This window comes from Gallinula chloropus, assembly GCF_964237585.1.
Source record: "Gallinula chloropus genome assembly, chromosome: Z".
NCBI lineage: Eukaryota > Metazoa > Chordata > Aves > Gruiformes > Rallidae > Gallinula > Gallinula chloropus.
Genome location: NC_140089.1, coordinates 86,548,485 through 86,563,203, shown reverse-complemented (window position 1 = coordinate 86,563,203; position 14,719 = coordinate 86,548,485). Strand labels below are relative to the sequence as shown.

Below are 14,719 nucleotides of genomic sequence, written 5' to 3'. Positions count from 1 at the left end.
GGTGGTAGTGTTTAAAATTCTTCTGCAGTGCTGGCAGAAGGTGGCTGGCAGGGAGTAGAAACAAGAGATCTCAGGCTGTGTTTGTTATAGAGGTGAAACCATTACAGTTCTGCAGCATTAAGGAGTAACTGCAGAACTGTCTCTTCATTGGTGACCCTGAAGGAGGAGCGAACAGTGAATGAAAGCTGGCAAGTGGTGTGAGTTAGGGAAGAGTAGTAAATGAGCAGTAAATGCTAGGGACTGTGGCCAGCCTCAGAGGCATGGGATGGTGTAATGAGGCTTGGCTTGAAAGTGCAGAGCAAGCAAAAGAGGTGATACCAGGAGAGTGGCGAAGGTGTTGGTTTTGCACCTGGAAGAGCAATTTGTATTTTGGTTTTCTGTCATGTGATTGTCTTTGAGCTGCCCAGTAAGAGACTGGGAAAGCTGAAGGATTTGGGAGATAAATGTGAGAAGTTCTTAACCACTGCATGTATGAGGAGGTGTGTCACCGGTCTAAATCATCTCTCGGAGTAAAGAGCACAGATTTGTTTCCTGGCTGTAGAATTAATTCTTAGTTAAGTCCCAACTGGAGTAGGGCAACTGGACTTGATTGGCAGGGGAACTATGTTGGAGTGTTGGACTCTTTCACAGCGATGAAGTCGCCTGTCAATGCTTTTCATATCTATTGAGCAAAGAATCAGCGTGTTTTTGTTTTACTGTATGCTACAACTGTTGTCATAGCAGGAGTACTGTATGAAATCAATAACCTGTAATCACTCTTTTTGTAGAATTACTCCATGTCTGTGTATCTTGTTCGTCAGCTTACTTCAGCTATGCTTTTGCAGAGGTTAAAAATGAAAGGCATCAGAAACCCCGACCATTCCAGAGCACTGAGTAAGTCGCGTCAGTTTGCTTGCCTCGACTTTGAGGGTGGGGAGAGACTCTTTTAAAACTAGAAGGGGTAATGCTTGGGGGATTTGCAGCTTTTTAAACAGGCAGCCCATGTCCATTGGTGATGACAGTATTTAGCTCGCTGCGTGTCAGTGTGAGTTTGCTCTACTAACCGCTCTCACTGCTGGTGCATCTGCTGCACTTCAGACAGTCTCGTGCTGCGCAGTGTTGACCTGTCACTGTTTGGTACGACTGTGAACTAGTTTGCTGGGTGCCTGGTGTTTTTTAGATGCCTGGAGACAAAGTGTGGGTACTGGCAAATCAAGTTGAGCATTTTAATTAACGATGTCTGTGTATAAACCTCTTAATTTATTTTAATAGTTAAAGAAAAACTAACTGCAGATCCTGATAGCGAGATTGCCACAACCAGTCTGCGGGTGTCTCTGATGTGTCCTGTAAGTATGGCTGGAAATCGACACACACAGATCTGTGTTTTCATTCTTACTGTAGAGTTGGGCTGCTTTTAAACGGCCCTGACTTAGAAACTACATTGGGTATTGTTATATACTGACTCATTAAGGTCAAACTAACGTAAGATAGGGGGGGAAGGGTGCATCTACAAGCACCTGGTTGTAGCAGCGTTCAGCCAAGTGTGGCTTAGAAATGTGCATGCAGTCAGAATCACATTGCTACTCTGCATGTATAGGGAGGCATTTAAACAGTAGTCGCCTACATTGTGGTGTTGACACCAATTAGGGTGGCAGAACAATTAAAGGATGTAGGAATGAATAACACTTTGTATCTCCTCACCTTGGTGATATTGTTTATAATAGAATCATGAAGGTTGTCCGAGACTTCCAAGATCATCCAAGATCAACTGTCCCCTTATCACCTCTATTACTCACTAACCCATGTCCCTAAGTGCCTCATCCAATCTTTCCTTGAACACTCCCAAGGGATGGTGACTCCACTACCTCCCTGGGCAGCCCCTTCCAGTGCCCAACTGCTCTTAGGAGAAATTTCTCCTCATTTCCAACCTGAACCTCCCCTGGTGCAACTCACAGCCATTCCCTGGTTATCCTGTGAGAATAGGCTGAGCCCCAGCTCACCACAACCTCCTGTCAGGGAGTTGGAGAGAGAGATAAGGTCTCCCCTCAGCCTCATCTTCTCCAGACTGAACAGTCCCAGTTCTCTCAGCTGCTTCTCATCACATTTGTGTCCCAGCCCCTTCCCCAGCTCCGTTGCCCTTCTCTGGGCATGCTCCAGGGCCTCAATGTCTTTCTAGGAGTGAGGGTCCCAAACCTGAACCCAGTATTCGAGGTGTGGCCTCACCAGAGCTGAGCACAAGGGGATGGTCACCTCCTTGGTGCCTTAGACACCTGGGCACACTGCTGGCTTGAGTTCAGGCGAGGTGCTACAACAAACAACAAAGCTGATCCCTGTGTGGCACTGGGTAGTGCTGCCTTGGGGTCTCTCTTCCCAGGTAGAAACTGGCCCTGTGTTGGTGATTGGCCTGTTAAGCTCTATGTTGGAGTGGGTGTTAGGCTGCTCTAATGTAAGTGGAGCTCACGAACACCCCTCGAAATACTTGTCTAAAAGCAAATGATAAAAGTGAGCGCTTCAGTGGGTCTTTCAGAGATAATGTTGATGCAGGTCCATTAGATACCCTTGTTTTCTGTCCAGTGAAGACGTTGAGGCTGTCTTTACTGTCCCTTGAAGTGCACTGTACGTGCACCCTCGATAGGGTGGATTTGCCTGCAGCGGCGTTAGCGCTGGGCATCTCTGTAGTGAGACAAGAGAGCGACTTCACTGCCTGCCTCTGATCTCATTGCTAGCCACCCAGGCGTACTGTGCTGCCTTCTGTTCTGACACTCTTCAAATGCATCTCCTGCAGCTGGGAAAAATGAGACTGACAATCCCATGTCGGGCTGCTACGTGCACACACCTGCAATGTTTTGATGCTGCTCTTTATCTTCAAATGAATGAGAAGAAGCCTACCTGGATCTGCCCTGTCTGCGACAAAAAGGCAGCTTATGAGAGCCTCATCTTAGATGGGTAAGAGGCTGGGTTTGCAGATTAACGATTACTTCAGGTTTTTCACTATGTACTTGTTGGCTGATTTTGGGATTTGATGTTTAGCTGTCTCGTGCTGTTTTCTTTGTCAGAACATTCTAGACTGGACAGAACTGTTGGGCTCTGCTGACTTCTAATCCTTTGTGATGAACTGCCTAAGGTTAGCTCTGAAATGTGTCATCAGACTTCCCAGCCTCAGGGTATTTCCTCTGGAGCAATCTGAACGTGGTGCCTAAGGATAGGTGTCCCTCTTACTTGACCCTATCTCTGAAGCGGTTAGCTTTAAATAAGTTTGACTCCTAAGCAAGTGTCAAGGATGTTGATTTGTGCTTCTGTAGGGAAATCTGCAAAGGCTGTAACTCAAGGCTTTTGGGTAGGGTGAACTAGGGCATGCAGTGGGCTGAAGGGGATTGTAATTTGCTCTTCCACTCTGTCTCCTTTTCACTTAGAATGAAAGTATCACTTGGAATCAAAATGGAAACCCCTCAACTTTTATTTTTCAGGCTCTTCATGGAAATCCTTAATGAATGTTCAGATGTGGATGAGATCAAATTCCAAGAAGATGGCTCCTGGTGCCCCATGAGGCCAAAGAAAGAAGCAGTGAAAGTCTCAAGTTCACAATGCACAAAAATAGAAGGTAGATACACCTGGGCACTGGTTGTAACCCGCAAAAGGTCTCAGAGATGTGGTTGTAGCTTGGATAATGTGTGTGGTTGTTGTTTGTTTCATGGAGTGCTTCATGTTTCTAACAGTCTTGTCATTTAAACTAAAACAGAGGGGTGCATCTCTGGAAGTGTGCGTTTTTGAGCTGTGTCTTTGCTCTTTGCTATAGTGGTTAAGGAAGCAAAAGGTGGTTGTTGTCTCAGGTCCTTAAACTGGTAAAGAAAGATTAAAGCTTCTGTGACACAGTTCCTGGGCTGTAACATTCTCCGTAGCGGCCAGGAAGATGAGCTGAAGCAGGATTTGAGTTCCTGATTCTGTTGCAAATAGAAACTGCTGATGCCAACAGCGTTTAAAACACAGTGGTGTTTTATTTTCTTGTTTAGGTTCCAGTGTTGCCAGCAAAACATGTTCTGTGACGGTGGCCAGCGACGTAAACAAGAAAGTTGACGTTATTGACTTGACAGGGGAAAGCTCTTCAGATGAAGAGGAGGGTTCTCCCAAAAGAAAGTACATGTTTACTTCTGAACCATCTGGAAACCCAATGAAAGGGTTTGTCACTTTGAAAGTTACAAGATTGCTGTGAATGCCTCAGGTTAACTGATGTGTAGGGAAATTGATTTGTAATCTCCCTCTGGGATCCAGCTCCTCTCTTTGCAGAAGGTTGTGTTGTAATAGTACCTTTGTACAGGCAAACCACAATTAGTCTTGCATCTTGCACTGACTGTTGCTGTGTCTGCAGGGATATTCCTCCGTAGAAAAGGATGCTGTTTAAGCTAGTGAACAGGAAAGCAGATAATGCCAAGTGGAGGAGTTTTATGCATTTGGAGTAAATTAATGTCATGTAAAGGCTTCTCTCTCACTGTCTGTCTGGTGCCCTGGTGATCTAGTCTGCTGAGGAAATGAGTCTTTTGCCCATCCTATCAGTCTTGGAAGGGAGGTGCTCTGCTTTTGTGAATCGAGACAAGCTTTTCCTCCATCTTTCTGTCTGGGATGTCTTGGAAGCTGTTGTTGGCTGTGGTTATCAGTCATCTTGCACCTTTGTTAGCACAGCCATCAACTTCCCATGTCCTCTTGTCAGCTGCTCCACCTTTGTAATTGTGCCTGACCTCAGCGCAGACTTAACTCTCCTCTTTACTCTTGTGGCTCTTCCTGTCTGTCTCAGTCTGTGCAGTTTCTCTGTGGCTTCTGTCCAGCTCCTGCTCTTCGCCTGTGGGACGTGGGGGGACCTGCAGGGAAAGAGAGGCAGTGGTTTGGCTCACCAGCAGTCGCTGCTCTGTGAGTTGATTCCAAGTGTCAGCTTGTAGTAGTGGCATATTAGTGTTGCTGCACATGTGAGGTGTGTGCCTGTGTGTCAGGGTACTGGTGTATGCCTTGTACTATGGGTAATAAAACCAGACTCCTCCTGTTCTGCCAGCTCTTGAAGTGATAAGCAGGCGTAACTGTCCTTCTCTAGGTATATTAACTGTCCTTCTCTAGGTATATTAACTGTCCTTCTCTAGGTATATTAACTGTCCTTCTCTAGGTATATTAACTGTCCTTCTCTAGGTATATTAACTGTCCTTCTCTAGGTATATTAACTGTCCTTCTCTAGGTATATTAACTGTCCTTCTCTAGGTATATTAACTGTCCTTCTCTAGGTATATTAACTGTCCTTCTCTAGGTATATTAACTGTCCTTCTCTAGGTATATTAACTGTCCTTCTCTAGGTATATTAACTGTCCTTCTCTAGGTATATTAACTGTCCTTCTCTAGGTATATTAACTGTCCTTCTCTAGGTATATTAACTGTCCTTCTCTAGGTATATTAACTGTCCTTCTCTAGGTATATTAACTGTCCAAGGAGGGGCAAGGAGAATCTCCAGCCCTTATAGGACACAGAGGGAACATTGGTGACAAGAGATGAGGACAAGGCTGAGGTCCTTAATTCCCTCTTTACCTCAGTCTTTAATAGTAAAGTTGGATATTCCCTGAGTACTCATCCTCAGGAACTGGCTGACAGGGAGGGGAAGAATAACAAAGCTCCCCTGGTTCAGGAGGAAATGATTAGTGATCTACTTGGCCAGTTAGATACCTACAAGTCAATGGGGCCAGATGGGATCCACCCAAGGGTGCTGAGTGAGCCAAACCCCTTTCCATCCTCTATCAGCAATCCTGGCAGAATGGGGAAGTTCCACTCAACGGCAGCCTGGCAGATGTTGCACCCATATATAAGAAGGGCCAGAAGGAGGATCTAGGGAGCTACAGGCCTGTCAGTCTGACCTCAGTCCCGGGGAAGATCATGGAGAGGGTCATCTTGGGAGCCATCATGCAGCACGTGCGTGATGGCCAGGGGATCAGGCCTAGTCAACATGGGTTTACAAAAGGTAGATCCTGTCAGACTAACCTGATCACCTTCTATGACAAGGTGACCTGCTTAATGGACAAGGGGAAGGCTTTGATGTGTCTACCTGGACTTCAGTAAAGCCTTGGACACTGTTTCTCACAGCATTCTGACTGAGAAACTGGCTGCCACTGGCCTGGACAGGTGGACCCTCAGCTGGGTTAGAAACTGGTGGGATGGCCGGGCCCAAAGGGTGGTGGTGAATGGATCAAACCCAGCTGAGGCCGGTCACGAGTGGAGTCCCCCAGGGCTCAGTCCTGGGTCCAGTTCTGTTCAAGGTCTTTATCAATGACCTGGATGAAGGGATTGAATGTTCCCCCAGTAAATTTGCAGATGACACTAAACTGGGAGGAAGTGTTGATCTGCCTGAGGTTGGGGAGGCTCTTCAGAGGGATCTGAACAGGCTGGACCGATGGGCTGAGACCCGTGGGATGAGGTTTAACAAGGCCAAGGGCAGAGTGCTGCACATGGGACACAACAACCCCATGCAGAGCTACAGGCTGGGGGAGACTGGCTGGAGAGCTGTCAGGCAGAGAAGGACCTGGGGGTGTTGGGTCACTGCAGGCTGAACATGATCCAGTGATATGTGCAGGTGTCCAGGAGGGCCAATGGCATCCTGGCTTGTGTCAGACACAGCGTGGCCAGTAGGTCTGGGGAGGGGATTGTGCCCCTGGACTGGGCACTGGTGAGGCTGCACCTGGAGTGCTGGGTCCAGTTCTGGGCTCCTCACCATCAGAAGGACATTGAGGTCCTGGAGTGAGTCCAGAGAAGGGCAGCCAGGCTGGGGAAGGGGCTGGAGGGCAAATCCTGTGAGGAGCGGCTGAGGGAGCTGGGGGTGTTGAGCCTGGAGAAGAGGAGACTGAGGGGAGACCTTCTCCCCTCCTCCACTGCCCTGCCAGGAGGGTGCAGAGAGGTGGGCGATGGTCTCTGCAGCCAGGGGACAGGAGATGGGACAAGGGGAAATGGCATGAAGCTGTGCCAGGGCAGGGTTAGATTGGATATTAGAAATTTTTTTTCCTGAAAGAGTTGTCAGGGCCTGGAACAGGCTGCCCAGGGAGGGGGCTGAGTCACCTTCCCTGGATGTGTTTAAAAAAAGGGTAGATGAGGTACTCTGGGATATGGTTTAGCTTAGGATGGGAATGGTCGGGTTTGATCTTCAAAGGTCTTTTCCAACCTTGTGATTCTGTGTACTGTATCTCAGCCCATGGATCTTCTGTGAGCAAACAGTTGCTCATCTTCAACTTTCAGCAGTGATAATGAAACACTGTTGCTTTTTTGCTCTCTTAGCCCCCAGGGCACACTGCTGGCTCATGGCCAACCTGTCATCAACCAGGACCCCCAGGTCCTTCTCCATAGAGGTCTTCTCCAGCAGGTCATCCCCCAGCCTGTCCTGTAACAAATGGTTGTTCCTTCCCAGATGCCAGACTCTCCACTTGCTTTTGTTGAACCTCACCTGGTTTCTCCCTGCCCAGCTCTCCAGCCTGTCCAGGTCTCTCTGGATGGCAGCGCAGTGTCCTGCCTGTCAGCCACTCCTCCCAGCTTTGTATCATCAGCACTTGCTGAGGGTGGATGCTGTTCCCTCATCAAGGTCGTCAATGGAGATATTAAACAGAACTGGACCCAACACCGAGCCCTGGGGAACACCACTAGTCACAGGCCTCCAGTCAGACTCTGCTCCATGAATCACAACCCTCTGAGCCCAGTCTGACAGCCAGTTCTCAACCCACCTCACTGTCCACTCATCTATCCCGTGCTCTCTCAGCTTTGCTATCAGGATATCATGGGAGACAGTATCAAAGGCCTTGCTGAAGTCAAGGTAGATGACATCCACTGCTTTCCCTCCATCTACCCAGCCTGTCATGAGATTGTAGAAGGCTGTGAGATTGGTCGAGCACGATGTCCCCTTGGTGAATCCATGCTGACTGCTCCTCATGACCTTCTCCTCTTCCAATTGCTTGGAGATGGCATCCAGAACAAGCTGTTCCATTACCTTTCCGGGGACAGAGGTGAGGCTGACTGGCCTATAGGTACTAGGTTCTTTCTTCCTTGCCCTTTTTAAAGACTGGAGTGACATTGGCTGTCCTCCAGTCTTCAGGCACTTCTCCTGTCCTCTGAGACGTGTTGAAGATGATAGAGAGCGGCTCAGCAATCACCTCCACCAGCTCCCTCAGCACACGTGGATGTAACCCCTCTGGGCCCATGGATTTGTGTGCATTAATCCCTTTGAGCTGCTCCTGGACCTCCCCTACCTCAACCAGAGGGAAATTCTTCATTTCTCCAACACTCCAACTTTCATACAGGATCTGTGGGTCGCAGGGGGCCTTTGAAGTGAAGACCGAATCAAAGGCAGCATTCAGTATCTCCACCTTCTCAGCATCCCCTGTTACCAGGACACCCTCCTCATTCAGCAAGGGACCCACATTATCCCTGGTCATCCTCTTACTATTCACGTATCTAAAAAACCCCTTTTTATTATCCTTTATGTCCCTGAGTTTTATTATCTGTGACATGTATTTTCCTTACTGTTTGGGTCTGGAAACAGCCTATTTTCATCCTTAATGCAAGTTACAGTGTTAGTTGTAGTAGAACTGTGGGGTGTCTTCCTGTAGGCAGGGGCAATGTAGGCTGATGTCTTAAGAGGTGCTTGGGAAGGGAGGTTCTGAAATCTGACCTTCTGCCTTCAGAAGTAACATAAATGTACCAGTGCAGCAGTCTGAGGAGGAAGACGTGAGTAACGCTCACGGCTGCTGGGAGCAGTGTGTGATTCTGGGTATCCCCACTTTCCCTGGGGCGTACAGAGGGTTTCCTGGAGCCTGTGATCTTGTCTTCCACTGGTGCTGTGATGTAAACAGGCAGGAGGGGGGAACGCAGGTGGGTTTTAACTGGTTACGTGCTCCCAGAGAGCTAAACTTCGCTTGGGCTCAGGCTGTGAGTAAAGATGGGTTTGGTATTTAACTCACACGTACAATCTGTGCTGCAGGGGCTGAGTAACATCCAGCCATGCCCGTGGTGTGACAGGGTAGGACCAGGAATGGTTCTGTGAAGTGGAAGCAGGCGCTCTTCTCCTGGCTCTGGCTTCCTGCATGTCCCTCATGGGGTGCTCCAGAGATACAGACTTCCATTTCTGTCTTTGAATGAATGACTCCAGCACTGCCCTCTGTTTCAATGCCAACTTGCTCTTATATCACAGCTGCTGTTGAGAGGCAAGATACGGTCATGTTATTGTAAAGACTGTTATGAAAGAGGAAATTAGAGTGGAATACTGTGTAGTGAGTAGCCACTCTATAGTTGTGTTGTAACCTAGGAACCTTGTGAGTGAGTGTGCACAGTGGTGCCTCGTTTCTCTTGGGTGACTAACGGCCAGGTTGTCTGTCGTTTCCCCTGCTGGTAAAACAGGGTTCTCATGTATCAGCCATCCGCCGTCAGAGTGCCCAGCGTGACGACGGTCGATGCCGCTGCGATTCCTCCTTCCCTGACTGACTACCCCGTACCATTCCACCACCCACCGATATCCAGTATCTCGTCAGACTTGCCAGGTAGGTGGTGCCTATTTTTAACGGCCATTCTGACAGGTGGTTTTTTTTTTTATTAATCTGTGGGGTGGGTAAAAATTGGAGAATTGATCAACCTTTTTGGTTTCGTGGTTGTTTTTTGTTTGTTTTTAAATGAGACAAGACTGTTTTGCTGGTGCGATGTCTAGACAAGCCTAGTGCTTTCCAGTCCCAGTGATGGGAAAAGCATCGCTCCTGGGGTACTCCCCCAGACTGGCACTCTGGAACGGCAGCCAGAAGCTCCTCTCGCTGTGTTCAGTTACACTTTGCGTAAACATCCGGTCGTTACGTGTTGTAGACGCGAGGGAGAGTGGCTGCCTGTTTAAGTGGTAGACGTGCGATGGCACTGACTCATCCCAACTGTTACCTGATTCTAGTGGTGCTTTGTCTAGACTGTATGAAAACGGTTAAGGTGAGCTACAATATGTAAGCTGACCTCTATCGACTTTCTTTACCTAGACCCTAAATGCCTATGATGTATTCTTCAACACTGCCGCTAAATGTCAGACAAAAGGTGGGGATACTGATTGTTTTCTATCCTGGCTCCTTGAAAAGAACACTATATGTAGGGACTCTGGGGTTCTCTTTGCCGGCTGTAGCGAACCCAGAGCCCAGGAAATGGTGACTTGTGGTGACAGGTGTCACACTGGCCCCCCTGTACTTCTCTCTCCCCCTCCATTGCCTGTCTCCATTTCTCTCCTGTGACATCTCTGGGTTTTTTCCTCTTCTTTCAGCACTAGTTTGGCAATGGGATGGATATCATTCCTCTTGTTTCTCTGTCCATTTTGGTTCTCTTACTGCTCCCTCCCTCCACGTCTCCCTCGTTAAGAAATCCGTTGCCTTCCCAAATTGGGATAGGAAGAGTAAGGTGTGAGAATGGGAATCTAGAACTGTTGTCCATTTCTGCCAGCTGAAGTTCTAGAAAACGTGCAAGACAAGAAGCTGCCAATTCTGTAAAAGCAGCTGATCTTAAAACGGCCTCCAAAATTCCCCTCTAATGGAGGCGAGATGCCACTGGCCCGAACAGATTTGGAGGTGAGGTAAGAGGGAGGGAGTAAGTTTACCATTTGTTTCTGTTGACATAGCAAACACAAGGCCAATATTTAGAAACAAAACAAAAAAAGGCTGTAATTTCTCATTGGTTTAATAACTTTAAACGTCTTGCCTTAAATGCTTGCACACTAGTGGTGTATAAGACGGGCGCTAGTTGTCATTGCTCTTGGAGGATATACGTTGAACTACTTGTAGTTTCCTCTTCTTCATTCCTTTTATTTGTCTAGACACAAAACGGGGATGATATTAGAAATGTTTCCTTATTGGCTGCCCGTGGGTGGAGGAAGAGACCTGCTGCTTGTTTTTGGACTTGTGCATGTTGTGACTTTACTTCATTCCAGCATCTTTAATGTGATGACACTCTTCATGTCCCAGTTTGGCCAAGTCAGGTACAATATGCAGTGAAACTTGCATTATGAACCAACAGCTCCAAATGGCAACCTCCATTTAAGCAACCACATTGAACCACCCTGCAATATCCAGAGAATAATACATCATTACATCATTCTCATTCTTAAGAGAGCCACTTGTACTCGGTAACTCGTGTAGCTGCTGCCTGAAGTAGTTGTTGAGAGTAGTGTCAAAGTGGTATATTCCATTTAGAAACTCTGTAACAATTGCAAAATCTGTTCTACAACCACAAAAAAAGTTCCTTACATTTGTTGTGTATGAGGAAAAGAAAGACACACTGATTTATTATCCTTCTCTTCTTCCTAGGTCTGGATTTTCTTTCGCTAATCCCAGTTGATTCACAGGTATGTTTCTGAACTGCTGTGGGGTTTATTTCCAAGTCTGTCTTCTGTGCCATACTGCTCCAGTAACTGTCAGGGTGCTCTCTTCATCCATACCATCTTCGCAGTCTGCTTGCTGAGACCTAACCACAGACCAGGGAAATCAGTTTTCCCAGCAAGAGGTGGTGATGAAGATGCTTTAGGGGAGGATTAGCTGAGCCTGTGATAGTAAATCCACTCATTGATACCTCGCCTTTCTAAAGCAGACACCTGCACAGCACTAACTTGAATACCCCCACCATGTACTTCAGTCTCTTAGTTCATGCCCTGCACTTGTAGTCCAGATTCAGCTCTGTACATACACTTCACCAGTTGCTGTTTCTGTTGGTTTTGATATGAAATAAAGTTCAAAGGAAATACCTTCATTAATTTGATGGGCACACAACCCAACACTGAAGTCCCCCCCCGTGTAACACCCAAATCCCATTGGGTTTGGATTATATGGAAGCTTTGTAGGTCAGAAGTAACTTAAGTGGTGCTTTTCCTTCCCTGGAAATTAAAACTTGGTGCAGTTTGAGGGAGTGATTTTTACAGACTGTGGCCCAGAGTGTGGGGGAACAGTAGGTCCCTTGCGAAGACAAGAGGATCTGAAGCAGACCCTCTGTTGCATCTCTTGTCACTAGCAGACAACAGCAACAGGACTCTGCTGTAGAGTTGACTTTCTGGTGCCTTAAAAACAAAGGATGAACTTCCTCCTTGTCCTTTCACTTACTGCATCTTGCAATACCCTGTCCCTGACCTTGAGATCTGAACTGCCAGAAGTGGGAATTACAATGTGTGTTTATGTGGGAGGCTGGAAGCAGGGATGCTGCTGCAGAGTGTCCGCTTCGGACAGCTCAGATAGTTCAGGCTCAGCTCCATACGAGATCCAGAGGGTAAAGGAAAAGTAAGGTGTGTTGAACGATGTGCATGTGGGTGTCTTACATTATGTTCTCCTTTGACACCTGGTGACCCTGTGCTGTTTCTGAATGCTTTAGATGTTGAGCTCTGCTTGTCTTCCACTTCAGGAATTTTAGATCAGCTCAAGGACTTGTTTCTTACTGCTAAAACGTTATAGACCTGCATGTATCTTTGCAGTTAATAGTCTGAAAATGTTGATTAGTGGAGCTGCTGCCATTTGAGGGGATGAAATTTATTCTAATCTTCATCAAAGTAGCAAAAAGCATTCTTCTACCTTTTGTATTGAAAGGAGCCTGAAATTTGCAGTTATGCCCAATAGCTACAGGTGGTGAACGGTCTCCAAACACTAAAGGGTGTTGGGGTGGTTTTGTGATTGTGTGGTCATGACAGTGGGTTTATTTAATGCACTAGCGAATGCTTCAGCCAACCAGTTAGTAAGAGAAATAGCAGGGGGGATAAGGGGAGGGAGGTTACAACTGCCACCTCTGCTTGCTTACCTGCTGTTTGGCAGAACCTCGGCTCTTGCCTATGCATGCGTCAAGGAGGCTCTGCCAGTAACGTGTTTTGTGCCTGTTGTAGGGAAGATGTATCTTCAGAGCATACATTTCCCTCGTGCAGTTAGTCTCTTCATTCTTCGTTGTTTGTTTCAAACAGTACTGTCCTCCTATGTTTTTGGATAGTCTCACCTCAACCTTAACAAGCAGCACGCCTGGCAGCATCATCACATCAACCAGTCACCAGGAGAGCAGCACACACGTTAGTTCCTCCAGCAAGAACGAGACCGGAGTGATAACCAGCAGCGGCGGCAGCGCTCCTGACATCATCTCACTGGACTGAGACAAGGGGCAGCCGGGGACTCCAACAGAAATTGCAGAGAGCTGATGGTTTTTTTTTATCTCTGAGACTTCACCATCCCTGAAGTTACTCTGGTATTTATTGGAAAGGATTTGCCTCCTGGAAAATGGAGAAACATCTACACCAGGAACAGAAGAGATTTTTTTAACTAATGTTTTTTTTTTTTTTCTTCCTTGTTTAAGCAGATGGTGTAGAAAAGGCCCCTTCAAAATATGTGTTATGTGCTTTGGTTTTGTCCTGGGGAAAATGAATTTCTCTTGCTGGGGGGATTCCTTCAGCCCTTTGTAATTTTGTTGTAAGACTCAGCAATAATGTAAAAACAAACAAGAACTTTTGTAATTAATTTTAAAAAAAAAGGCACTTACCCCCCCCCCCCCCCCGAAGAAGTGCAGATTTATGTTCATTGGTGAATTTTTAGTATTCTTCACTGGGGCCTGTAATAACTCCATTAAAGACACTGAAGCTCTGTGAAATAGCCATGACTCGTAGCCTCTGCAAATGAGACCGTTTGTCTTTTATCAGATTTCATGCTTTTCACAAAGGCAATGAAATCCTAAGCTGTGACTTCTTCCTCTTGCTGTTCTTTGGGCTACGGAGGGGACAAACTATCTATGCAAACCTTGCATTGCACAATCTGTGCTGTCATGTTAGGATCAGGACACCTCCCTACCAACAAGAGCTGTAAACTAGGCACAGTTGAGCTATAGCTGAATTTCTGGCTTGGCCTTTAACCTCTGATTTACACCACAAAGTCCTTGGTGGCCCCCTGAAACTGTCACCCTTCAACATCTTCAAATGAAGGGTAGGTTTTCTGTGACAGCTTAAGAAGGAAAAGCAGTAGTTATGATTTCCAGTGCATGGTATTCTAGGATCTCCTGCTCCTGGCTTCTCTCTTCTGTAACTGCTGCACAGCTGGGGAATGCCACACTCTGACTTGCTGGGGGAGGTTTGGCTTTTTGAAAGATAAAAGCTGTAGCTGCAGCGTGCCCACCTAACATGAATTACAATTGTAGGGCTCAGTGATGCTTTGTCCCACATTATTACATGGCTTCCTAATAATAACTTTTTTAATTTGATAGGTATATAACTTCCTCCTGTTTTACTCCTATAATGAATCTGCTGCTTTTTATGTAATGTCTCCCTGTACACCTCTGGGGATAGCTCAGAGAAGGGAAGACTTAAGGGGATCTTATCTATGCTGATACTTGATGGGTGGGGTCTGGAGAATGCCTTTGTCCAGGTGTGCCCAGGGACAGAACAAGGGGGGATGGGCACAAACTGGACTAAAGGAGGCTCCATCTAACCCTGCGGACTAACTTCTTTTTTGTGAGAGTGTCAGAGCCTGGGGCCAGGCTGCCAGGAGAGGCTGGGGAGTCTCCATCTCTGGAGACATCCAAACCTGCCCATGCAGCCTGCTTGTGGGGATCTTGCTCTGGCAGGGTTTTGGACAGGCTGCTCTCCAGCAGTCTGTACCAACTGTGATGGTTCCATGACTCAACCTCAGCAGTGCTGTATGGGGAAGAGGTTACAGACCAGGAACGTTTAGTCATTTCTGTACAGCTGGAACAATGGAATTGTCTGTAT

The 14,719-nt window shown here is 47.0% G+C and overlaps 1 protein-coding gene across 2 annotated transcripts in view; it reads left to right on the top strand.

Annotated features, from left to right (window-relative positions):
- PIAS2 (protein inhibitor of activated STAT 2) overlaps positions 1 to 13,117 on the top strand; it is a gene marked incomplete at its 3' end in the record, with an annotated part of 32,062 nt that extends 18,945 nt beyond the window's left edge. The window contains exons 7-15 of one of the 2 annotated variants that reach the window (XM_084278127.1): positions 768 to 873; positions 1,252 to 1,325; positions 2,765 to 2,925; positions 3,447 to 3,580; positions 3,990 to 4,155; positions 9,382 to 9,528; positions 10,540 to 10,571; positions 11,307 to 11,344; positions 12,935 to 13,117. In XM_084278127.1, the coding sequence (XP_084134253.1) occupies positions 768 to 873; positions 1,252 to 1,325; positions 2,765 to 2,925; positions 3,447 to 3,580; positions 3,990 to 4,155; positions 9,382 to 9,528; positions 10,540 to 10,571; positions 11,307 to 11,344; positions 12,935 to 13,117 (1,041 nt within the window). The remainder of the gene's footprint in view (positions 1 to 767; positions 874 to 1,251; positions 1,326 to 2,764; positions 2,926 to 3,446; positions 3,581 to 3,989; positions 4,156 to 9,381; positions 9,529 to 10,539; positions 10,572 to 11,306; positions 11,345 to 12,934) is intronic. The other variant, XM_084278128.1, reaches the window with a different exon arrangement.
- Positions 13,118 to 14,719: the final 1,602 nt, after the last annotated feature.